The sequence below is a fragment of the Acanthopagrus latus genome, chromosome 5 (genome assembly GCF_904848185.1).
Source record: "Acanthopagrus latus isolate v.2019 chromosome 5, fAcaLat1.1, whole genome shotgun sequence".
NCBI lineage: Eukaryota > Metazoa > Chordata > Actinopteri > Spariformes > Sparidae > Acanthopagrus > Acanthopagrus latus.
The window spans coordinates 23,805,021-23,830,809 of NC_051043.1; the positions used below are offsets into that span (position 1 = coordinate 23,805,021).

Here is a 25,789-nt window from a genome sequence, read left to right on the forward strand (position 1 = left end):
TATCACTGCAGGATTAAATGCTGTTAAACAGACTACATGTTCCCCCCATAGTGAAGCATATGTCCCTATATAAGAGTGTGTGGGGGCGTGAGAGGGAGAATAATTAGGGACTAGAAGAAATGTAAACATGGAGAGGGAGGCAGACATGAGTAGTACAGCTGTTAAATGTTTGCGCTGGGGCGTTTTAGAATGTGTTAAATCTAAAACACATGATGAGTGTGCATTAGGCAGGGATGAGAGAGTAAGCGAGTGTGGGTGTGTGAGGGAAGGCCTGACAGAGTGGTGAACTGGGTGGTTAGTGGGGAGAGAGTGAGAACAGGGAGGAATCGAGGTGGCTTGGAGGATTGTAGACGATGCAACAGCGACACCCAGTGGTCAGTGTTAACATGCAGGTTTACACCCATGTATTCTTTAATTTGTTCTAATGGAATATGATCGTAGCATCTATGGAGCAGCATGAATTTACAGACACTGTTTTTGTGTGTTTCAGCCTAAAGCCTGTGCTCAGCACTGCTCCATATTCCTGGTTGTGAAAGACATCTTCAGGTGAGACCTCGTGTGTCATGTACGAGTGCCGTGTTTTGGTTGTTATATGTTATGTTATGTTTTGACCACCCGATGTGTGTATTTCTGCAAGAGTGCATGATTACGTCAGCGCCTGTGTGTCTGACAGGTCCATCCTCAAGCAAGCTGAAGGGGTCGAGCCTGTGAAGCATCTTATCCAAACATTTACAAGCTGTTTCCTCAGAGAGCTGGCGCTGCTGCAGAATCAGGTAGGCCTCATATTTTCAACAACGGATATAAATATTTGATACATCAAGAACTGAACAAAGATTTATTTCCATTATCAATTCATTTTAAATTGTATACATTATCAATTAATATATATATAATATATGCTTATTGAGGGCGTTTTTAAGGGCATTATTAGGAACACGGTAAAGAAGACATGTTGTTGGTTTTCTTCAGAGGCCACTGGGTTTGAATACCTGTTCTATTACTCCTCTGTTTTATTGCGGATGTTTGTGTACCAATGTTTTATATGTTGCATTTTATTTTGCTGTGGTTTTGTATGGCTGCTACTTTGGCCAGATCTGTCTTGTTAAGGAGATCTTGAGCTCCATGGGACTTCTTGTTAAAGTAAAGGTGAAATAAGAAATAAATGCATAAAATAGATTCAAAAAATTACTTGTTTTATTTGACCTTCAGTCCAGAACCCAAACATACTAAGTAAAATAAGGAGAAGCAACGTATGAACAACTGTTGTTGGCCATCAGAATCGCTGCCTTTGACTTTTGAGTCTATTTATTCAACAATCAACTGAACTTTGCAGCTCGCTTGTTTTTTTAAATTAAGTCAGTTACACGACTGTCCACGTACTCCTTTTTTTATGTGCAAAAAAGCAGAGATTTTATAGACGATATCAAAAATTAAAGTCAGTGATACTATAAACCGCAGAGACAGCTGTTCTCATCCAGACGCTGTAGTTTTAATGGTATTAATAATCACTTTTGTAAATGGAGGAGTTTAAACACATCCCTCTTTAGACCTTCACCTGCTGTAACACATTCTACAACAAGTTAGTTTACCAAAGATGTCCGTTTACTCTTGCCCACCATTATTGCTAGAAATAAAAGGAGGATTACCTTAATGATTCAAGCTTAGACACGCGCACAGGGAGATCAACAATTACCTCTCGTCTGCGGGCAGGTTCACTTAACATTTGATAAATTTTCCACATTGTTATCTCTTGATCTCCAGCCGGGAGCTAGCTGCTCACTTACTACACACTACAAACACCTCTGCCTTGTCGACACTAGAGACAAATAGCTTTTAAATCATTCATTTGCAGGTGATAAGTTCGTACGAAACACCTGCAATGTGTGGAAACCACTGTGAGCTATTAACACTGATATGTTGCCATGTGCTTTACAACTTTTGTAAAAACGAAATTTTGTCTCCGACATGCGTCCTGTGTGGCTCTAAGGACTAATCTGGCACTCGCATGACCAACATTACTGCCAAAAAGCCAGAAAACAGACGTGTCACGTCCTAGATGTAATGTATCACCTGCTACAGCATTTTGTGAATGTGGCTTTACTCTTTTTCTCCTCTGTTAACCAGTAGATGGCAGTGCTACAGTGTGTTTACAGTGCACTCAGATTTAATGGCTGTAGTCACACTGCACTAAACGCTACCTATTACATGCTACATTAGACATTAGCACCCACTGTATCACCGTTACACAGCCTCCCATTCAAAATGTAATTTTTCAGGCTTTCAGCACACAGTGATATATGAGTTCAGAGTAAGTATGATTTACATCTGTGGAGCTCGGGAAAAAATGTGTGATTTGTGTTGTTTCAGACGAGCATCTCTTTGAAGGCCTTGTTCCCAGAGTCACCTCAGAGTCTGCTGCTTCCTCTCTTGACCCTGCCGTCAGGTCAGTGTGTACATATACGCTCATCTGTGTGTGTTAGTGTTTCTGTGCGTGTGTGTGCTTCTGAATATTTCACTCTGACACAATGCACAAAACCCTGTATTGTAAGAAAAAGTCTGTTCAGGTATTCTTTAACTGAGTGTCAACAGAGTTTTCCTGCTGCAGAATGAATGGGCTCCTGTGTGTCTTGTTCGTGCTAATCAATTATAGTTATTTAACAACTGTGTTAAGTGTTTAACGTTAAATATAAAAGTCGTCGCACTGTGGACCAGAATTTTTAGCTTCTTAAATCTTTCGCTTGAGATTCTCTCTCTTTTTTTTGTGAATAACTGAAACCACTGATCATCTTACACAAGCACAATATGACACCTGTTTATTCTTCTCACTAAGAAGAGTCTATGCATACTGTATAACCTACACTGAATATGTATTACCGATGATTATGTATGGGAATCTTTACTGTTGAATGGAGGCACAGGAGGTGAGTGAAGGGGCACAGCGGTGCGCTGCTTATCAGTGTGTGCCCAGACTGGCCCGTAGGCAGGAATGATTTACATGAATGGGGCCATTTAGGGACACACTGGAGCCCAGCCAGACCTCCGAGTTAATTATTACTGTGTGTGTGTGTGTGTGTGTGTGTGTGTGTGTGTGTGTGTGTGTGTGTGTGTGTGCGTGTGCATGCGTGCGCGTGTGTGTGGTGAAGGGCAATTTTTCACCCCAGACTGAATTGAAATGTTACTGTGAAAAGTAGAGGATTTGAGGTTTTATCATGATTTGTGCTCCCTCTGAAAAAGTAATAAATTAAGACCTTGCATTGCATTGTTAAAACACAGCCTGAGGGGGAAAAACCTGGATCAAGATATCAAGCATGTGAAATATTTGTTAGCGTTTGTTTGTCAATTCAAAGTGTCAGTTCTGTGGGGGTTTTAGTGCAGCATTTGATCTGTGGTAGCAGAAAGTTGTTTTTGACAGAACAATGTGGCGTGTGACGAACACCACTCTGGAACTTTAAGCAGTTAAAAATAATAGCTGGAAAACAGGAAAAAAGTAATTGCAAGTGCTCGCAGTAGATGATCCAGTCCTGCTTGGAAAATACGTGTGCCTGATGTTTGGAAAGTTGTGCAAAATTGTGCTTCTGTTCCCCTCCAGACTAGGGCTCTACTAATATGGCTTTTTCAGGGCCAATACCAATGCAGTTTTTAGAAAGAAAGAAGACTAAAAACCTCTTTTTGGAACTAATATTCATTTGCATTTAAAAAGGAAAATCTGAGTGTCCAAATTTAGAACAATGATAGAAAAAGTGCAATTCATTCAAGTACTGTTCTTAGGTAGAATTTTAAGATAGTATTTTTATTCACTGCCATGTTTTACTTCCACTCCACTACAGTTATTTACCAACTTTAGTCACAAAATACTTTAGTTAGATCGAGGTTATTCATTGTTAATCGGCTGATAATTGTGACATGTTACCAATATTGTTGAGAGGATGCTGCATCAGAGCCAAAGTAAGACATTTTTGAATTGGTTTATTTTATCAGCAATGTGACAGAAAAACACAGTTACTGATAATCGGAAAGATCATGAATTTCGGCCCTGATAACCAGTAGTTGATAATTGGTCTACTCTGGACAGCTGTTCACTTCTTGTGTGTCCTTTATTGGAATTATTTTGCATTTTAACATTAGAATAGTTTGGCATTTTGGGAAAACATGCTTACTGGCTTTCTTGCTGAGAGTTATATGAGAAGACTCATTCCACTCTCATGTGTGGATAGTTGATATGAAAGCTTAGCTTAGCTGAGCTTTAAGACTAGAAACTTGAGGAAGCAGCTGGCCTGGTTCTCATCCAGAGGTATCAAAATCCATTTACCAGCACCTTTACAGCCTCTGTACCCTAATCCTGAGCCAAAAAATGATTCAGAAAAAAGCATTATGTTTTTTTAAATACAAAAATATATCTGATTTCATGATCGTAAATGAGTTTTATATTTTACATATTATATTCGCATTCACAAAACACCAGCAAATGAATTAATAATAATAATTGAAAAAAATGATTTGCAGTTGTAGCTTTATGAAAAACTACATGCTGGAACTGTTTATTGATGTAGTTCCCTTTATGTGGAACTATTCCTTTAAAATCAACTAGATAGCTGGTTTTGAATATTGTGAAAAATAACTGATAAGTATATGTGCAACAAGTTATCATTATTACTGTTATCTGTTCTTGCAGAGATGTCTCAGGAGGCCTGGAGACGTCACCTGAACTGGCTCAGTGGCTCATTACAGAGACTGACAGAGGAGGAAGAGGAGGGAGACGGAGACGGCAGCAGCAGCAGCAAGTAAGAGTGAGGAGGGCTTGCAGAGAGAATGTGTTAATGTGCCTGCTTCCACCACCTTACTGAATGCCTGTGTGGTGTTCCTATTTCCATTAGCTGCTGTTGAGGGGGTGGTTCGTCAGATATTTTCCCCTCGCATCACAGCAGAGAGGTCCTGGTGCACTGCGTGGCTCCTCCAAGCGCTCATTAGAAGCTATTAGCTTGGGAAAAGAGAGAGCTGTGGAGAAAACAAGTGTTGGAAAGCCTTAGAAGAGTGAGAAAAGGAGTGCAGAAGAAGACCCGGAGAAGCAGGGAGGAAGTGGACAGAGGAGATGATATCATGTCAGCATGAAACGGAGAAAGGCAGAGAGTGAGCTGCCTCGGTTAGATGGATTTAGAGAAAAAGCAGATAGAGGATGCAGATGAAAAGCAGAAAGCAGTTGATGACCAAGAGATGGAGACGGCTGACTTGATACCCTCCAGCTGCGGTTTTTAACAGGGCCCATTATCCCTACCACTGCTCCATTCTGGAGCTCCATGCAAAATTCCCAAAACATTGTTCCGAGCCAGCGGTGGGAAAGTAGTATGTTGTGTGTTGCTCCGAGCCGAGATGCAGCTGCCAGAGCCCTGCAGAGGGCTGCTGTTGTTCGTATTTAAGAGCCAAGGGGAAAGAGGGGAGATGAGGAAGAGAGGGTAATTTGAGAGATCCGTATCGCTCTTCTGACTTTGAGTCATAGTCTCGTTGTTGCAGCTCTGGTTTCTGCCTAAATTTCAGTCGATCACATAAGCTTGCCCACTTCTTTTCCACGTTTGAACGACAGATGAATGCTCAGTAGACACCCCAGTTTCTTTTAGGCCTTCAACTAATATTGATTTTATTGTTGTATGTTGTATGTCACAGAAAAGTGAAACATGCCTATCACAGCAGACACATCGGATGTCTTCAAATAACTTATTTTTTCTCCATCTTTACCACAATTAGAATCCCACATAGTACAAAAAATGTTTGCAAACCTTTTTTCTCCTTCATAGTTGTTCATTTCAGCACAGGACAAAAGCATCCAGAAACAAAGGACCGAGACATATTTGCTGTATTTGCATAAAAAACTTGAAAGGCCAATCCATTGTTACATTGACAAGACGTCTCAGCTGCAGTCACACACTCCCTTTTTGCTATCCCACTTTCGCTGCTCTGCCATCCCTCGCTTGTTTCTCGCAGGACTGCCTCCCACATTTTTTGCTGTGATGAGCAAACGCAATGTTAAGTTATTATAAATGTCAACAGGCCGGAGGAGGTGGCATTAGATAGAAGAAAAGTCATCTAGATTCAGGTTAGATTTTGTAGCTAGAGATGTCATTTCATTCTTAAAAAAGAAAAAAAAAGCATAAAACTGATGCTCATCACTTTTTATAAAGGATTTTTTTTTTTTATGGGATGAATGTTACCAGCTGAAAGAGCCAATCACAGCTGCTCCTCAATGGGATGTCACATCTGGGAACAAATGATGAGATTAAAGTCTGATTCTGAATCAGATCTGTATAGAGGCTTTGTCTGTCTCTGATCATCCATTGTTCCTGTCACTAGGGGGGGGCGGGACTAGTATTACTGGCAGCCACTCAGAGTCATGGCTCATTAATAAAGCTCTTACGATGTAAATGACCCCAGACAGCCTGTTCTCAGAGGGTTTGTGTGGCGCCCTAGAAACCAAATTGTTTAAAAAAAACTTTGGCGCAAAAACATCATAGAACAGTAGTCATTTCAATTACTTTTCTGCTATATTGTGACTTTTTTTTTATTGTTTGGACAACTTGAGTGGGAATTATTGGTAGTTTGGGGCTGGAATTGAAGAAGGAGAAAGTTGTACATATTCACACACATTCCTTGGAAAAAGTGAGGCTGGGATGGGTGAGGTGCCAGGAACTAAATCAGACCACCCTTGGCACTGTGAGCCTTATAGACTGGAGAAGCTGGGAACAAACTGAGATTTTCAGCCACATGTTTACATGTGACTGACATTTTACAACTAATCATTCTAGAGACCAAGTTTTGAAAGAGTTTGGGAGCTATGTAAAAATGAAAAATAACCCTTTCCCTCATTAATTTTATCGATTTTTGAAAATATGTGCTTGTTCTGTATGTGATGCCAGCAACACATTTCAAACAAGTTGGCACACGTGTGAAAAAGAGTTGTCTAATGCTCGAAGAACACCTGTTTGGAACATTCTACAGGTAAACAGGCTGACTGGGAACAAGTGTTAATTAGATGGGTCATGGAAGGGGCATCCTCCAGAGGCTCAGCTTTGGCAGCTAATAAGCATTCTTCCTCTTACTCCTCCTGTCCTGTAGGAGGCATCACACAGTGTTTGAGGCCTGGTTCCTGCTGGTTCAGTGTGGCCACTGGGTGCAGGTGGCTGTCCAGCTGCTAGTGACATCAGAGCCTGAGGACTGTGGGCCCCTCCTGTGGCTGCTGACCTTCTACCACCACCCCACCAATCGGTGGCACCACAGAGAACTGCAGCTGGTGAGAATTTCTGCAAAATTGAAATATTTCTATTTATCGAGTTTTTTCCCTTCTCGTTTCTTTTTTCTAGCCATGTTAGCAGTATGGCTCTAGAGATGGAGGTGTTGGTCGGCCAGTTCACAACTTTTTTTTTTTTCTTAACAGAAATATCTCAACAATGATTGGTTGGATTGATCCCTGTAACTTCAGTGATTGCCAAAGTTTTCCAAATACACAACTAATGACGCTCAACTGCTCCAGTTGTACTTTGTGTAACAGCACTTTGTGTGACGACACTTGATGGCAAAAGTTAGAATGATAACGAAGATAAATATTCCTGCTAAACATGTTAGCATTGTCAGTGCATGGTGATGTTAGCACGTAGCTCACAGCACCACTCCTCCCTCTCTCACAGAGCTGCTGTCATGGCTGAAGAATCAAGGTTTTGTTACTTGGTAGCCATTTAATTTTGAAATCTATTTTTACATTTGAATCATGTTCTGTCTCACCACATACTGTTACTGCTCTGCTCTTTTATCACTGCTAAATGGTAAACAACAGCACTGTACCGAAGTTTAGGAGAAGGAGATAGTGTGGATATCATAACTCAACAACATAACAACATGAGTGGCCTTTTTTCTTCTTCTTCTTCTTCTTCTTCTTTTGGCAGGTGAGTTGTCATTTAAAGCCATAGAACAAATACAGAGAAAAAGGAATAACACATTAAAGAATGAATTATGGATGAACCCAGTCCGAGAGTGAGAGAATGAGACAGTGGCGAGGAGAGAGGGAGAGAGAGATACAGATGAGAGAGGGGAGCCGGGTGAAAAGGGTGATGTAGTATTGATTTTTCAGTGAGTGTCTGGCCAGCTGGCCTGAGTTTCATCTCTCTGTCTCCTGTTTGTCCGCCTCCTCTCATAACCCTGGGAGACTCGCTGTCGTCGCCGCCATCTCTCTCCCATTACGACTCTACGTTTGACTCATGGGGTTATCTTTCCTCATCATTTGTGAATTACTATAAAATCTATTGATTTGTATTTGCAGGAAAGATACTTAAAGCGAAGCTTCTTGTTTCCAGTGTGGTCTATAAATAAAGTAAGCTGACCTTAAACCTGTCATGTGACCCATATTTCTAGATGCACGCCAAAGAAGCTTGGGACCACCTACACTCATTTTTCTTGATCTCAGCTCGTCCTCTTCCTGTTGACTGCCTCCAATCACTGGTCTTTCTGCTTTCGTCAACACAACCTCAGCAACCGTCACCGTCTCCATTATTGATCCTCGACCTCTTAGTCAACTTTGCTGTTTTCTCCCAACACTCGTTGAGTGCATCAACGCAGATTTTACAGGCGGTGAGGAAATTATCTGTTTTCTTTACCCTGGAAAATCTGTTGGACTCTGTTGTTTCGACAGTCCTGCAGCATGAGTCTTCCTGCATTTTTGTTCTGCTATGAAAAATAAATATTTGAGACTGGAAGGTAATTTTTGACCTTGGAAATGACAATTGACAAAACACTCTCAGCACTAGTAGCCTTTAGTATAAATATAAATATTTTAGGTCTATGTTGTACACAAAAGGTTCCATTAAAGTGCAAACAGAGAACCTTAAGGGATGTAGTGATGGTGCTGATGTGATGAGTGTTGTTTCAGCTATTAGTCAAACCCGAAGATTGTAGCCAAGAATGAGAAGTTATAGCTTCTGAAAAACAGTGAAATTTAAGGACCATGGCATAAACAGGAACATGCCCTAATTCCTAATATTGGACACCTTATCGGGTGTCATCTGTTACAAATACCATAAGTAATGTCGTGTTTCTTGTTAAAATAATGCCCTTCCAGAAACCAATTTTGTTTCACTGCCCTGTTACGAGCAATAGCCCTATCTTTTTTGTCTTTGTGTGTGTGTGTGTGTGTGTGTGTGTGTCAGTCCAGGTGGTGGATCAGTCTGGTCTGGTTGATGAAGCAGCGTGTGTTCTCAGCTCACTGCGGCCCCGACTAAACGAAGGAAGCCGCTCATCAGACGACTGTAACAGAGTTCATCTCAGGATCAAGGCACTTCAAAACACACTTGTGCATTCGGTATAGAGACCTGCTGAGAGTACACGCACTCTAAAAACAGGTGGGAGTGCATACCCACACACACATTAATGCATATCATCACACCGTAGCAGAGAGTTCATCCTCGGCTCAGGGTTTTTTTCAGGGCACCTTTGCAGAATGACAAATAGCCACGCTTTTGTGTCGACATGCTGCGGTACAATGACAGGAGTGTGTCAAAACAGCCCGACGAGGACAGATTATGTGGAGAGGCTACAATTATATACGCACACACTCGCATAACACAGCTACAAGGCCCACAAGGACACTTGAGCAGTGACAGATCACACAGAAAAGAAGCAGCAGCTCGTACAACATGTCCGAGTCCTCCCACTCATATAATTGTGTGACAATATAAATCCTTCACACTACACGGGCTGACTGAAAGACGTTAAGGTTTGGAGGACGGGACGAGCGTACGCCAGTTATCTCTGCATATTTATTATTCGTGGTAAAATGTGTTTATATGAGAGACATATTCTTGCAGCACTGTGTATATTATACATGTAAATCCTTAAATGTAATGTCAGTTCTTCCTCTGTGAACATTTTCTATTGCCTATTATTTATGAAAAGGAAATGACTTCTGTGTTTTATCCATGATCTTAAGCGTAGACATTTAAATTTGAGAATACTGTGCTGATGCTCCTACATGACGAGTAGTTGACTGCTGCTGGGGCTGGACAGAGATGTGAACAAATGCACATGTATATGTATATCTACCCTTTTATTATGTCTTGGAAAAATTAAAAAAAGAAAATGCTTGGCCTAATTTATCTTTTGTTTTGAATTTGCTACATGATGCGCTTGTTATTATTTAATGTGATTATCACAAAATCCAACTTCAAAAACTTTAAAGAATAAATCCATGATTCAGATTCAGAATAATCTTTAAAGTGTTAAAAAAAAAATTAAAAAAAAAAGATCTTCACCTGTCTAACCTCTGAGAGGGAACATTGTAATGTAGCACCACATCATCGGCTGTCTGTAGGAACATTTCTAATACAGAAACTTAACATCCAATTTTCCTCACTGGATTTGTGAAAGAAAAAAAATATTACTTGGAATCCACTCAACATTTTTTTATGAATACATTACACAGATGATGTTTAATTCAGTAATACAGATGTCTTTGAAATGACAATCTGGCTGTGATATTTGTACCTTAGTTGCATATAAATTCAGTATAAAAGGCATGAGGGACTGACTGATGTTCAGGTTTAACTCCTTCAGTGAAGGATTAAGTTTAAAGAAAAGTCTCGCATTTATGTAAGGAAAACATCATTTTATTTTAATGTCAACATATCAAAGAGTTTTTACACAGATAAACAACATTATTCACCAAGGTTGCTCTGAAAGTTGTCTGTTGTATATTTTCCAGTGTTGACAGGCCAGAATAAAGTCATTTGTTACGTGTTGAAACATGACCTGAAGGTATTTCCAGTCTAAACTTTTAAGAACCATATCGTGGCTTCAGACTAAACAGACATGAACTCACACCTCCGCAGCCACACATGTACAGCAGACTAACTTAAACACAGCAGCTCCAGATCTGAAACGTGACTGTCACTCTCCGTGACATACCTCTTTTACAATGGGTGAAATCATGTCATTTTTCTCTCTTACCACAACAATAATTGCATTTCACAACAACATTGCATTTCACTAGGAACAGCTGGAATCATTATTGGTTCACACACATCAGCTGTTTCTCTAGACTTGAATGAACGGAACTGCTGTGCTCTAAAACTTGCCAGCTGGCCTTGGCTGTAGAGTAAGAGCACAGCCTTCTGGTGTTCACACTGCTGAGCGATTCTGCAGCGTCCCTGCTGCTACAGAGGAAGAGGAGGTGAGCGCTGGACCTCCGTACGCCCCCAGGTGCCAAACTGCTGTTGTCTCCATCTATGGTCAGCAGCCTGGAAGAGGAAGATATGTGCGGATTAGTGCATTTGGAAGACGCCTACATTATCATCTGGCTGAACTGTTGGTATCCACCTGACACCAAGACAAAAACTGAATACAGCGTGTGTTAAGTTCAGACAGATAATCCACATCAGCCGAAGAACCAGACACAATCTTTTTTTTTTTTGTTGCCACGAAAGGTTAAAACCTCTATACCAGCATAGTTTTTGATGTGCATCTCTTTTAGTTTGGTTAGTGAAGACCATCAGGACCTTTACATTGCAAAATTGTGAAATGAACCTCAGTAGTATCCCCTGGTGGACAAAACTGTTGTATGTATCTGTTGCAGGGGAAGGATGAGCCAGCTGAGACCAGCGCCAGCGTGTCGTGGTTGGGTGGTGAGCGGCCTGAACTCCTGTTCCTGCTGAACTGAGCCAGTGGTTCTGTAGGACTGATTATCAGCTCAGTAGGCACAGGAAGCCAAGCCCAAATCCCTCTTTCTCATGAAGCGCTGGCTGGCTATGAACACGCTTCTTTCATCTTGTGCTTGCAGTGTTTGTTGAAAGCAACTCAGGCTGCGTGTCAGGCAGCGTTCCGCTTTACCACACTGTTGTCGGTTCTTGTAAACTGTTCAGCTGGTTGGATCGCACTAACTGACAGACGAGGAGTTGCACTGGTAGAAACCTCTCCACTGTGACGTCAGAGAGACCGCAGCTATCCAAAGTGATTGGTACAGTGTTGACATAAAATAAGGCCACGAGGCTATTTAAAGAGTCCGATCATAAAAGTCCAACTATAAATCCATCACAAATCATGTCCCCGCACCTCCTGTGTGGAGCACGCATACACACACTAAAATTGAACACGTTTCCAACATATTATTTGAAACTGCAAGTACACAGAGCATTAAAGAGACACTCATTCAAGTTTAGTCATGTAAAGAGAAGAAAATGTGGGCGGTGTGGGCAGAATAAGTATATTTTATACAATGTTGCTTTGTCCTTTGATGTGCAGAGCGCCATTTCCCTCCCATTAGACTGTAATAAATCACCTTTTAGATACGCGCTCTGATGGCAATTCCTCTCTTTTACAGGCCTTTGATGGTCATTACTCTTTTAACAGGCCCTAAATATAGGTCTAAAAATGGCAGGCTCCACATGGCCCTCATTTCTAATTCACACATCTGTCCTCGTTTAGTCGCCATTTTGTCGTCGTGAATATAGAGCGCTATAATACCTCCTCGCAGCTCGTGTTCTGATTTTTGCCAAAAAAAGACTGACCGGGTTCTAAAATACATTTTCAGCCATCTGTCTCTGTTTTGATCAGGGAGCGACTGGTCCAGAACAGTATAGCTTTGCATTACAATTAGCCGGTGTTATACAGCAAGTTACTTTTGGTCAGTATTTTAAACTTTAAACAAGTTATTATTCTGGATGTAGTCGGCATTGATGAGAAACTTTGTTCAAAACGTCTATTTTTCTTGGGACATTTTAGACAGACTGAGAGTTATTGATCATTGACTTCACAGAAACCGTTGGCTGTTTGCATTGTTTTGTTTTGTGTTTGAAGCTCATCTCGACTCGATTTGGTTACACTGTGATGCTCGGAACAGAATGTGTGGTGTAACCCAGTCGAGAATTCCTGCGTTTGTAGTTATCAGTGGGTGTTTTACAGGATCGCGGCCTTTTGTTTCTCTCTATCTGAGACAGAATGATAAAAGCTATTCTGATGTAAATCCACAGTAGAAAACACTAAATTGTCTCAATAAATTAAAACTGACATCCCAAAAATGATGGAAATCTCCAAAATCTCTGCAAGATTTCCATCTTGGACGCCACAGTCTTGTTTTCTTTCACAGTGTGGAAATGTGTTGTGTGAGAATCTGCCTGCTTTATGGATCTCTGTATCTCCACTTCCTCGGGCTGAGATTAGATCTGAAATCAATACACATCAGCCAGGGATGCACGGATGGCACTTTTCACTGCCAAAGTGATTTGAAGTTTAAAACGTGAAGCACTTTAAGTGCTGAAGGGATGATTTTGAGTGCTGATTTGCTTTGAGCATGGTCAACCTTTTTCTCATGGAGCTACCCTGCTGTATCTAGGAAACGTTTGTGTTACAGGAACAGTTTGACGTTTGGGAAATATGTTTTCTTGGCTTGAGAGTAAAGAACATAACATCCTGTTGAACCACAACAGGCAAACAAAACAAAACATGTTTATTAATGAATGTAAGAAGTGCTTGTAGGCAGATTTGTTATCTATGGGAAGAGCAGGGCCAGCTGTTTACCCGTTTCCAGTCTGTATGCTTAGCTAAGATAAGCTAACCAGCTGCTGTCAGTATCTAGAGCTAGACTGATAAATGAGCCTGGCCGATATATATCTGATAGAACCTGCTTATAGCAAGTGTGTGTGTCTGCCAATAAGTAACAGGAAATTGCCGTATGGAAAAGCCAGGTTTGAGATCATTTAGATTTGCTCAGGATTTTGGTGGCAGTAAAAAAAAAATTAAGTGATCATATCATCACCTTTAAAACTTTGGCCAATTCCCGTTTTCTTTTTTTTTAAGAACTATGATTAACTGCATATACAAACATTTTTGTAATCCTTTTAATCGATAATTACATTTTATGTTCATAACAAAACACTGACTATCAGATAACTAATGAAAATAACAAGCTGTACTCTGTTTTAACAGCCTCTTGAGTTTGAGTCTGAGAGTTTTTTTGCACCTTCATAAGCATATATACTGTGTTTACCGGTTTATTGGGGACTCTTATTTTGAAAGGATGAAAACAGAAGGAGTCTGGCTGGTAACGTGCTGTAAATAAGATGTGAGGGGAATAAAAAGCTTGCTGCTCTGGTTCAGTAAAGGTGCAATCCATAACCTTGGCTAAAGTGTTTTACTTTCCCCAAGGTGAAACACACGGACAACAAGAGGAGAGAAGGATGTAGCACGACTATAAATGATGGCTTAATGCAGTAAAGTCTCTCACTGACCTAAAAAATATTAAACAAGCTCTCATGTTTTGAGGTAAATGAAATAAAAATCTTATTTAGGGGAGGGCGAGGGGTGTTCAGTAAGTCGCATTCTGCAAATACACCACTAGATGCCTCTTAATCCTTCCTCAGACCTTTTAAGGAGGATGAACATCTATTTTTGGAAAGCTATAATTGTAAGTACAATTAGTACAATACTAACTGTAAACAGCATACTACAACAACATGTACGGAGCACATACTGCCGGAGCTAATGCAGCTATAAGACACAGCGAGCGCCTGCTGTAAGACGAGAAGGGAAACGTGCAAAACGGGACACGGATGATGATGAGGGCGATAATGGCCGCTGCTCCCGGATTGATGAAATATATGTCAGCAGCATTAGGCACGGCTTGGGTCTCCCCAGGCCTCATTAGTACTGGAACTGCCGAGTCTCTCTCCAGAGGTACTTGGCTCTCACCTTTGCAAGAACTACAGAGCACGCAACTGGCATCATCTACAGGATTATCTTTTTCTACTACGTAACTGCGCGGAGACAGAAAAAGAGGGTTGGAAGCGGAGGGCATGGGAGAAAGATGAAAGAAGGAAAGACAAAGCAGGAAGAGAGTAGCGCTGCGCTCATTAGCAACGTTGCGCGGTGTTTTGAATTCGTGAGGAGGTTTGTGCGTTTAATTCTTCTGAGTGAGAGGGTCTCGGCGGTAAAAAAAAGTTTTAAGTGGAGGAGATGAGGTGTATTTAAGACTGAGGTGACACCAAATTGAGGGAAAATGCAGGATGAAGATAAAGGGGAGGAAAAAAAGAGCGAAGTGAGATAAGAGAGAGAAGGGGAAGGTGAGGGAGGACGAAGACTGAAATGTATAAATACGCATTAGAGAATTGAAGCCGCACAAACACACACAGCCTCCACTGTACAAAAAAAAGGGGGGGAGAAGAAAAACTTCAAAGAACATTTCTTCTCTCGCTTTTCTTTCGCGCCGACTCATTCTCTTCCTTTGTTTGCTTGTCTGGTTCATGCTCTCCTCAGGTGCAGAACTTAGCCACTGTGAACAAAGAGGAAATCAATCACTGTTCACCAATCAGCTAAGCTCTGTGCCTGGCTGGAGAGAGGATACAATCCCTGTCTGTCAGGTCGACTGACACGTGCACCCCCACACATGCGCGCGCACACACACACTCTCACATCGAGACCCCTCTGGGCTCCCTCATCAGCCTCAATCCCTCAAACACAATCACTCTTAGATAATCATGTCTTCTTTAGTTTGAAGTTTCTGGGGGAGACGGAAGAGCGTGCATGTGTGTGTGTGTGTGTGTGTGTGTGTGTGTGTGTGCGTGTGTGTGTGGGGCTGTGGTTTCCATGGCAGCCGGCTGGGTCAAGGCTGTGTGGTAATCCCTGGCAATGTGATTTTATCATAAGTCACAAATCAGCACGCCAGGAACCCTCACAGCCCAGACATGAATGAACAAGATCTTCTTCTTTCCGTCTTTCTATTTTTCTCTTTTCCCCCTCCCCACCTTCTTCTTACCGTCCCTGAAGTCTAGCGCTAACCTGCAGGACCCAAGAAATGAAAAAGTCTCTAACTTTCTTTGTTCTTCATCCTTTTTAGCGCGGCCATGAAAGACGGGACCTGTAGATCCCGTCTCCCTCTCGCACTGTTTTCCTTGGTTACCCCTCTCCTCCTCTCCCATTCGCCACGCTCGGCTAACCCGGCGATATGCCCCTCATTAAGCGGATCAAGAGGGATTCCAGAGGCATGTACCGGGGGAAGAAAAGAACGAGGGAGTGAGCAGGGAGGCAGGGATCAAAAAAAAAAAAAGGACAGGGAGAGACCACCCTTCTGCTTTTTTAAAGGGTTGTGCTTTTTAGATTTAAACACACAGAGCAGAGAGCGCGCCTTGACAGACATGTTGTTTTCAGTTAAAACCCTCTCAGCCCGCCTCAGCCTAATCCCACTGTACTACGGGGTCCGTGTGTGAGGGTCTGCAAGGGTACGTGGAGGGCTGCTCTGCTTAAGGGGGAGAACACAAACTGAGCAGTAAAACACGAATCCGTCTCCCCACAGAGCGATATGAAAAAGCGGTGAAGAGGTTGGTTCATCCATCATTTTAATTGGAGAGAGATCTGGACCTGAGCTCGGTTGACCGGCGTGATGCATTGATGTTTACAGAGGCTCGGTATGGTTCAGTCCAAAGGGAAGCAATAGTAAAAGTTAGGATATTAATCTCTAAATGCTTCTTCTCTTCTTCTATTCTTTTAGGTGTCTTTGCGGCCCCATTTCGTTCCTCCTGTACTTGTGGTGGTGCTCCACAGGGAGATGTAGTGAGGGAGTGAAGGATGATGACAAAAGATCTGCGGGCACAGACAGATAGGCGCTATATACGTGTGTGTGTGTGTGTGTGTGTGTGTGTGTGTGTGTGTGTGTTTCAGGGAGATTTATCAGGACTGAGCCAGATGCCGAGCACTTGTCTAGAAAGCCTTTCACATCCTGTGCAAATGCATAAAGCTGTCCGCGTGTGCGTCTGAGGGTGTGCGTGTGTGTGTCTGAAGATAAAAGCCCGTCTTGTAGAGGCTCGGTCACGGCCTGAAAAGGGATTTAGCGCTGTAAGTCACTCAGGTTGATGGGGACAAGTGTTTAGCGGCACCTCTTGACGCAGCCCGTGTTGACCAAGGTCACAGACGTCTTGTTTGACCGGATCTTCACTGAGTTGGGGGGTCACAAGATAACAACACAGCTGGCTGATTTCAGAAGCTAATTGGACCTTGATCTTAAGGCTGAGGGTTAAGTCAACATGCTGGGTTGTAAGAACTAATACTTGCCACTGGCTCAATGGTCTCACCATCTCTAACATTGGAAGTAACTGTGCAGAAGGGATGGATGTTCCCTGGGGGAAATATTGAAGAAATATTCCTCCGGCTCTTCTAATATTAGTCGTTCCTAACACAGCTCTGTTTAAGACAACTGTGTGAATATGAACTGACTGATGTTAATCTTAAGCTAAATTTTTAACTCTACGTTGAAACTAACTTAAACATTATCACATTCAAACGACCTCTTAAATTTGTGGATTGTAAGACACAGTTTGGCCGATTTTGAATCTGTTGTCCCCAACCAGTTTCAACAATCATCAATTTTCTGAGAAAGTTGCAATAACTGTGGGTATTTTTTTAAATGGGAGATGTCTGGATTTGTGATTAAAAGAGAGCATGGCGGCATCAATCAAAGTTTGTCAATATCGTAATCAGAATCTGAATCATCATCAGGGAGAACCACCCCACAGACATACTGATTAGACAGAAATGCAGTCAGTTGCCTGTTTTAGCTTCTCAAATTTTAAATTGATCATTAGACTGAAAAATCAGCAGCCACACAGGCTTTATGAATCACATTTTTAAGGCTTTTTTGAGTGTTAAACCCTAAAAGGCAGACAAGGCATTAACAGTAGTCCATTATCAATGCTTTGGGTTAGAATTTGGGGACGAATACTGACCCAAAGCATCTGTATTTGACTACCTGGGAATGAAACTAAACAATCAATCATCCATCTTTCTCCAGTATCCCCTCCTGTACCTTTAAATAATAACAAAGGATGTTTCCTTCTTTAGTTTTGATTGTTGCATAGTTAGTCAAAAATATTTTCTAGGATCCAATTTTTCATGTGCTTTTTCATGTACTCGCCACGATTCCAGTTTGGGACCTTTAGCATACATTTGTAATCATCACTCCCTCACCGACTTCTCTTCACAAATCTATAGCATTCAATCCATAGCATACTACTGTGTTGTTTAAAATCTTTGAAGAATAGTTGGGATACTACAATGCAGCTGAACTACTGAGCCAAGATCTGTTTAATTGCCGGCTCATTATTCAAAGGTTAGTGTTGGTAATAGCAGGACTGTTATGAAAAGATCAGCAGCTTCAAAGAGACCCGTCTTCACTCCCCTCCTCCCTTCCGCTCTCCCTCTTCCTCCCTTTTCTTTCTGTTGAAACCATAAATTTCTCTCTTCCCTGCATTTAGTGTGAGACCAATAAACCCCTCACCGCTCTGAATTGTCAAAAAGCTCAGCAGCTGACACACACACACACACACCCAGTATAAAAATCACCCCACATTGAGCAGAGACGTGTCCCGAGCCCCACAGAAAACGCTCGCTGACCCGTTCTCTCCCTTTTTTCTCTCTCCCCTTTCTCGTTTGTTTGAGGAACACATTCCCGAATTCCTTCACTGACGAACACATCCTGATGGCGCTGCTGTGAAACCACGGAAAAGGCCCCATTCTGAGTCCACAAACACCCGCACACTCGCACACACACACACACACACACACACACACACACACTAACTGGGCTCAGGGAGGAATGTGAAGTATAGGTAGCCAAGTGACTCAAGTGTGTACTGTCTGCTAGTGCAGATGGAATCCGGATCAATTCAACACAAAGCTTTCCTTGTACGGTCGCCAGTTCAGACTAAAAGGTCAGGCATGAGATAGAAATATCATCTTTGATTTGTATAAATACTGAGGAGGAATTATAATATTGTTACATGATTAGATGATACAGAATATTTGAGAAATACTCTGAAATGTTTTGTCATACTGATATGTTTTTGGTTCTTCTCTCCAGAGTAGAATCCAACAGCCAGTTGAAAAGATTTTAAACTAAACTGAAGCAGCTGAACACCTACACAAATCTATTTTTACATCTTTGATCTGGCTTGTTAGCAGACCTGATGATGTCATTTCTACCCATTTTCAGTGCCACTGGGAGCAGGTAAAGTTATAATGAATTTTGCAAAGATTTCAGAAAGAACAAAAGAAGACTAAAATGTTTTCTTTTGATCCATTTTGCATCTGACACACAACATGGTCGGCACTCATTTTTCATTGATGAAATACTAAGAAAGAGACTTCACCTCCATCGTCACAGCACCATCTCCTCCACCACTCTGCGTGCCGATTGGTCCATTTCCTCCTGGACCAATGAGAGGCAGCGACAGGCCAGAGCCTGCTGCTCAGGATCCTCTTGAACCATCAGCTCCCCATACAGATACACACCCATGGCCTGGAACACACACAAACACACTCAATCAGACTTTTTTTTTAAACTTAAAAATTAACTTTACGAAAAGGCGTCTGTCTGATTAAATCAGAGTTCCGAAAAATGTTTGAAGATTTCGTTGTATTTACTTGGTCATGAACTAGAAAGTGTTCCACGTCTCCGTAAGCCTGACTGTATGCATGTTTGACCACCAGCTCACACCAGCGATGTCGCACCTGGAAGTCAAAAACAGAGGAAAAAATACAACAACTGTTAATGCAAAGAGAAAACACAAAGAGGTGGCCAGGTAGCCTTTTCAGACCGAAGTGTGTTGTTTATTTATGTTTTTATTAGACTTCTTGAATGTGGCGGACTAGCTGCTAACATATCTACCAATTTTAAAATAACGGCACTTGCCTGTATAAGTAACACAAGTGTTTGTGATCTAAGTTTATTTTGTTCATCCAAAGCAGACTGATCTGAACACATTAAAGCCTTAGCAACGTATACATATCCTGGTTACAGTGCAATTAGAGGGATAATACTAATAATAAAAACAATAAATAAATAATGTCATCAATTAGTTCTTCAAAAATCTGCCCTTGCAGACATTTTATTCTTTGCCAGTGAACTCACATTAATGTGATCAGATCTCCCTCAGTTGCAGTAACAAAAGACAAACAGCTCATCTGACAAGCCGAGAGACAAAGCCGCTCGTCTGACAATGAATAAATTCATCCAGAATCGGAGGATTAACAGACGTGAACTTTGTCTTAGAAAAGGAGGCCATCTCGATCTAAAGTTCATGTTTAAAAGTTCTATTTAATTCTTCTGTCTGTGTGTGTGTTCGGTGTGTTCAGTGTGTGTGTGTGTGTGAGTGTATTTTTACTGTATGTTTGCATGTGTGTGAGAGCTAATGCCTGGCCTTTCTCCCAGAGGATCAATAGGAGCTCTGTTGCCGAGGTTACAGGAGAGATCAGAGACTGGCTCTGTCCCCGCCTCAGCCATCATCCTTCATCATCCACTATGGGCGTGCACGTCCGCCCGTGCACGTGCGTCAATATACGCGGCACATGTGTACACGGATACGCTCTCGTGTAGGAGACAGACAGGAGCATGATAAAAGAGACAGAAGAGTGATAAAAAAGATCCAGATGAAAAATCTTTTAAAGCACTGTCACTTCTTTAAAGCCTGACAGTTTCACTTGGCTGCTTTTTTTTGTGGGTATTTCAATCTCCTCTATAACTATCTCCACACACTCAGGATGATAAACTAGTCCTCTGGAGAGTACAGTGACCAAGTGTGGGTTTTTTTTTTTGGTGATTGATTCTATTTCAACAGCTCAAGCTTTGGGCATTTTCACAGTGCTCGTTCGGATATTCATTTTGAGGATGTGCACTAAAAAGGGGCCAAATGGATCTACCTGAGCTCCGTGTGAATGTGAGCACACTCTTAATAGGAGTTTTTTCGCTTTGATTGCAGTGCCGTCCTTCCGCCTGTTTATGCAGCATGAGAATGGAGACTGAGCGACGCTCCATTTACAAAATTTAAATCCTCGCATTACTCCTGCAACCTACTAAATAAACATGAGTTTAAGTGGTCTCAGAGGGGCTTTTCTAGTTCCTCTTCCAACAAAATATAAAATCTTCTTTTTCCTGTACATTCTCTGCTTCTGTTTTTTTCTCTGCGAGGCTCCAAAGAAACCCAAACCGGACATGACAGAAAGCAAAAGGGTATAAGGTAAAGAGTGTGACATGCACAGGAATAAGGATATATGTGTGTCTGTATTCAAAAGTGTGTGTACAGTATGTGTATCCTGTGGTGCCAGCCCTGCCCTTCTGGCCTGCGTAGCCCCAGCAGCTGTTCTTTGCACTGGGTTACATTCCTGGGGAGAGCCCTGGGGCAGAGCAGCTGCCTGGTGCACCTCTCCTTACCCTCTTTTTTTTTTTTTTTTTTAACTCCGTTTCCTCTCGCTGGGCCCCTCTCTCAGACAGTACATGCAATAACACAGTGACATTCCTTCATTTATTACTGCACCTCTGCCCCTCCTTCACCCTTCAGCACCAACGCCACATACATATAATGATGCTTCAACACATGTATAAAGGCTTACAAACTTAATCTCTACTGTGTCTTCAAGTCCATTTTCAGTCTATGTGCACTGGAGGCTTCAAAGTTTCCATATCACACTTGCGTATGCCGCTGAATATTGGACCTGGATCGGCTTCAAAACTATTTGTGATATCACCAATAATGCTTAGACTGCAGGCCCGACTCTTAAAATAAGATTTTCAGCAATGAATGTAAAAACAGCTTTCAGTGTCAGTCATCTCAAAGTAAGTAATCTTAAAAACGTGACAGACGTTACAGCAGCCTGGACATGTCAACATACCGTATACCAGCAAAGGGACCCAAACACAGCCTCATAAACTGTGAACAACAATAAAATAAAAACAGAACAGAACAGCACGAAATTTTTGAGCTAAAGCTGTTTTTCACCAGTTCTGTCTTTCATCTAGGGCTGCAAGTAATAATTATTTTCATTATTGACTGATTTGCTGGTTGATTTTACGATTCATTTTGGTCTCTTAAAATGTCAGAAAGTAGTGAGCCGGCCACTTTAAACTGCTTGTTTGGTACAATTTACAATCAAGACAATAAAAGCGACAAAAAAGCCATTAATCAGTTACCAAATAATGCCAATTATTTAAGGAAAAAAAGTCTTACTTCTCTGATTCCAGCTTAATAAATGTGAAATATTTTTGCTTTTGGGCCTCATTGACAGCAAACTAAATATCTGAGGATGTCAAATTTGGCTTGGGGGAAAACATTTTTGTCAACATTTTTCTGACCAAACAACTAATCGATCAATCAAGAAACAATCAATAATTGTTAGTTGAAGCCCTATCCATTACACAATCATTATTCTTTGTTTAGTGGCATCTATTTGAAATGAAAGGGGATCCCTTCCTCTGTGATGCCTCTTGAGGTTTTTTCATATTTTTCCCATTAGAGATTTTTTTGGCTTTTCTTGTTCACTTCAGAAGCCATTTTTGTTTCCAGTCTGTGAAGCCCACAGAGACTGTCACTGCGATGAAAGGCTACACAAATAAACTCAGATTGACTATTTTCTCAGACACTCCTAGGTTTATTTACTCATAATGCCTCTTTTGCCTCTTTTTGTTTTCTGCACATGTGGAAGCAGACTTGATGTGGTCGAGTCAAGTCTCCGGTCACCGGAGGAGTGAACCTAACCTGGGCTCAGACAACAGACAATGTGTCCCTGTGTGCTTGACCGGCAGATGGCCTTCGACACACACACAAGCATACATGTACTCGCTCACAAAATCACACACATGCACACACATGTGCACACATGCATGCACATGCACATGCACAAAGAGAGGCACACAAGTATCTCACATCACATGAGGCTCATGGGAAAAGTCATGCTCTCTCTCTCATACATGCGAACACATGCTCTGGCTCACACACGTATTCATGGTCACTCACACCGTTCACAAAGCCGTCCTGGCTGCACGCACACTTCCAGTCCGCCACATATTTCCTTTCACTACACACACACACAGGCTTGAGCTTGCACGCCAGTCTTCGCTGCATCTTTAACCCAGAGACTTCTTTGTCACTTTCACTTCACTGTGTACTACCATGTTAGATGTCTCTGTATTCAGCAACAGGTGGTGAAATATATATGCAACAGCATGCCATGCTTCTGTCATCTGGTTAAGCTGTGGTAGTATGAACGCAGCTTATAAAATGGATTGATAAAATTGATTAAAACAGCAAATCAGGAAAGTCTGCCATCGACGTAGTATGAAATCGTCATTAGCAGACTTGCAGCAGATTTTTACTCTATGCAAACTGATAATACGGTTCTATTTTTGGGTGGACAATCTGTCGTGTTTTGTCCTATCTGGATGTGTATTGCTTACTGCTCTTTAGAAGCCACGGGAATCATTCCTCTAATCCAATGTCCATCGACTCTGAAAAGCTCACATCCTCTATGAGGTAAACAGCAAGGGGCTACAGAGGCATAATTACGCTCAGCCTTGTATTTATCATCAATCCTTCTGAAGAGGATGTAGTGTCGGACAAAGAAAAGCTGAGTGAGAAGAGACAGACAGGGAGCGAAAGAAAAGAGAAAGAGAACAAATGGGCAAATTCATAAGGAGAGACGTAGGTGATTAACCTCTCCTGAATGAGATTACCAACATTAGGACAGGACCATTGCCTCCAGACAGGTGCGTGCAGGTGTGTGTATGTTTGCGAGAGGGAGAAAGTGAGAGAGTGTGTGTTTCCATGCATGACTATGTGCATAATGGCCCTGTGTATTTTTAGCAGAGGCTAAAAGTTTTTCCTGGAAATTGCAGATGAGAATCTGATTTCATCTGCCAGGAAGAGGCCTGAACATAAAGCTGGACCCGAGGCTCGACGCAAAGTGGCCTTGGCTTGTAACTGCGAGGCTAATAAGGGAGTTAAAGGAAACCTATTGTGCTTTCTCAGTTTTCTTTTTCCTTTCTTTCAGTGTGTTGCATATGTTCTTGTGTAAAAGGTCTTGAAAGTGAAAAAGCCCAAAGACCACAGCAACGGGAGCTCTTCTCTCCAACAGAAAACACTGAAATGTCAGCAGTCTCAGCTTTAATTCTGTGACATCACACTATGCCACCATGTCATACATTCGCATAATTGCCTATATTCATGGTAGAAATTAAGATGACTGGAAGCTGAAAACACAACAGAGCCGACTGGAGACACGGCTCAGGCTTGTGTGAGCTGACCAATCAGAGCAGACTGGGTGTTCAAGAAGGGGTTTTAAAGAGACAGGAACTAAAACTGAGCATTTTAGTTGGAGGGGGAACACAGAGCTGCTGCCATGGACAGTATGTGAATACAATAACCATTTAGCCAACATCTGAGCCCTATTACATACATTACTGCCCGAACAAAACAGCTCATATAATTAATAAGAAACTTGTAAAGAACTAAATATGTATCAAATTGTTCTTTTCAAGACGAGCCATGTGTTAACGACAAAGGTTAGTGTGGACGGTTTATGGGCTGTGCCGCAGCTGTGTTTTCACACTCCTGTACTGAGAGGCGGCGCTGTACAGTAAGAGCTCCTCAGCCGCCAACACACACAGCTGCAGAGCACAAACACGCACACACACGTACTCACAAACATCGTTAATAGTACCATTAAGGAACTTCGTGCAGTACTAAAACATGAAGCGAATACTTGTGGGATTTAGTCAGTAATGGTGGCTGTAAAGAAGAGAGATGCTATTACAGCAGAATTTACTACACATTACTAAGCGGCGCGCCTTGGGATGGAAAGGCGGAGGAAACCTTCTACTTTCTTATAATTGGGAGGAGATTATAGAGCTTGGGATGCATACGCTCACTTGTTCGAGCATGTGTGTGTGGGTGTGTGTGTGGTCTTACCTCGGCGTCTTGACTCTGTAGGTCGTAGGTTCTCTGCAGAGCGCGCACCGTTGACACGCTCAGCTCCTCTTCCTCGAGCAGAAGCTCCAAAAGCATCACGAGCTGCTCCGATGTCACCTGAGGAGGCAAAACAATTCATAAGATTAATAGAGTTCCCTTATAAAATCCACCGAGACACATTATTGGACTTTATGAGCAGAAAAAGTCACATCTCCGTACACCAGCAGCTTCAAACTACTAAACTAGCAAAATTATAAACAGATTGCCTGCTGTGAGTCTTCTCTCAGACAAATTTAAATTTCATTTTGTGTTCGGTGCTGGGGAAGGCTTGATGGAAAAAAAAACAACACACCAATATAAGTCAGGTAATTAATGCAGCCTTTCAAACAGAGGAAACGGTGGCATAATAAAACAGAGCTGAGATGGCAATTAAATAAATATGGTAAACCAAGTGACTCTGCTACAACTGGGAAATATTACAAAATAGGCAAAAGAGGACAGATGAAGGGAAAATATTAGAAATTCGAATCAAGGGCAGAGACAGAAGTGAAACAAAGCAATGAAGTTGTCTTTTTTTGATACAGCTGTATTGAAGAGATACAAAGAGAGAAGCGGTGGTAAGGGACACACACTGCTGAATAAAAAGAAAAAAAATCTTTCAGAACATTTATTCTTTGTAGGTTGTAAAAAGACATTTATGAAATCCCTGATTGCAGCAATGTCGGAGTCTTGAAGAAAAGAAGCAAGGGTTTTCACTGTTGCTTCTTCAGGGTGCATAAACGATCATCTTATCCTGAAGTAAACCTAAGGAAAACAAGCTGTTTTATTCTAGTGACTAACATCTTCAGGGATGGCAGGGAACTCAGCGGTGAGTTTTAGGTGATCATTCTGGGGGATGGATGTGGGCAGCGATATGAGAGAGCGACTTCCTCCCCTGGAGAGAGCTGTGCCCAGCCTTGCCTCGCCTCTCTCGTGCATACCCAGCACTCCCATCCACACTTTTCTCTGTGGTCCCAGTCTGGGACACAATTAATGGC

The 25,789-nt window shown here is 41.9% G+C and overlaps 2 protein-coding genes across 11 annotated transcripts in view; one reads left to right on the forward strand and one right to left on the reverse strand.

Moving 5' to 3' along the window:
* fancc (FA complementation group C) overlaps positions 1-10,126 on the forward strand; it is a 29,173-nt gene extending 19,047 nt beyond the window's left edge. For 3 of the 4 annotated variants that reach the window (XM_037099350.1, XM_037099351.1, XM_037099352.1), the window contains exons 9-15: positions 491-546; positions 674-773; positions 2,368-2,443; positions 4,673-4,781; positions 7,105-7,279; positions 8,395-8,610; positions 9,191-10,126. In XM_037099350.1, the coding sequence (XP_036955245.1) occupies positions 491-546; positions 674-773; positions 2,368-2,443; positions 4,673-4,781; positions 7,105-7,279; positions 8,395-8,610; positions 9,191-9,343 (885 nt within the window). In that variant the 3' untranslated portion in view covers positions 9,344-10,126. Of the gene's footprint in view, positions 1-490; positions 547-673; positions 774-2,367; positions 2,444-4,672; positions 4,782-7,104; positions 7,280-7,819; positions 8,341-8,394; positions 8,611-9,190 lie in introns of those variants that run through there. The other variant, XM_037099353.1, reaches the window with a different exon arrangement.
* Positions 10,127-10,618: 492 nt separating this feature from the next.
* The window catches only part of LOC119019843 (aminopeptidase O (putative)), a 76,421-nt gene continuing 61,250 nt past the window's right edge, over positions 10,619-25,789 (reverse strand). For all 7 annotated transcript variants that reach the window (XM_037098763.1, XM_037098760.1, XM_037098761.1 and 4 more), the window contains 4 exons: positions 24,753-24,869; positions 19,438-19,524; positions 19,164-19,312; positions 10,619-11,270 (listed from right to left, as the gene is read on the reverse strand). In XM_037098763.1, the coding sequence (XP_036954658.1) occupies positions 19,172-19,312; positions 19,438-19,524; positions 24,753-24,869 (345 nt within the window). In that variant the 3' untranslated portion in view covers positions 10,619-11,270; positions 19,164-19,171. The remainder of the gene's footprint in view (positions 11,271-19,163; positions 19,313-19,437; positions 19,525-24,752; positions 24,870-25,789) is intronic.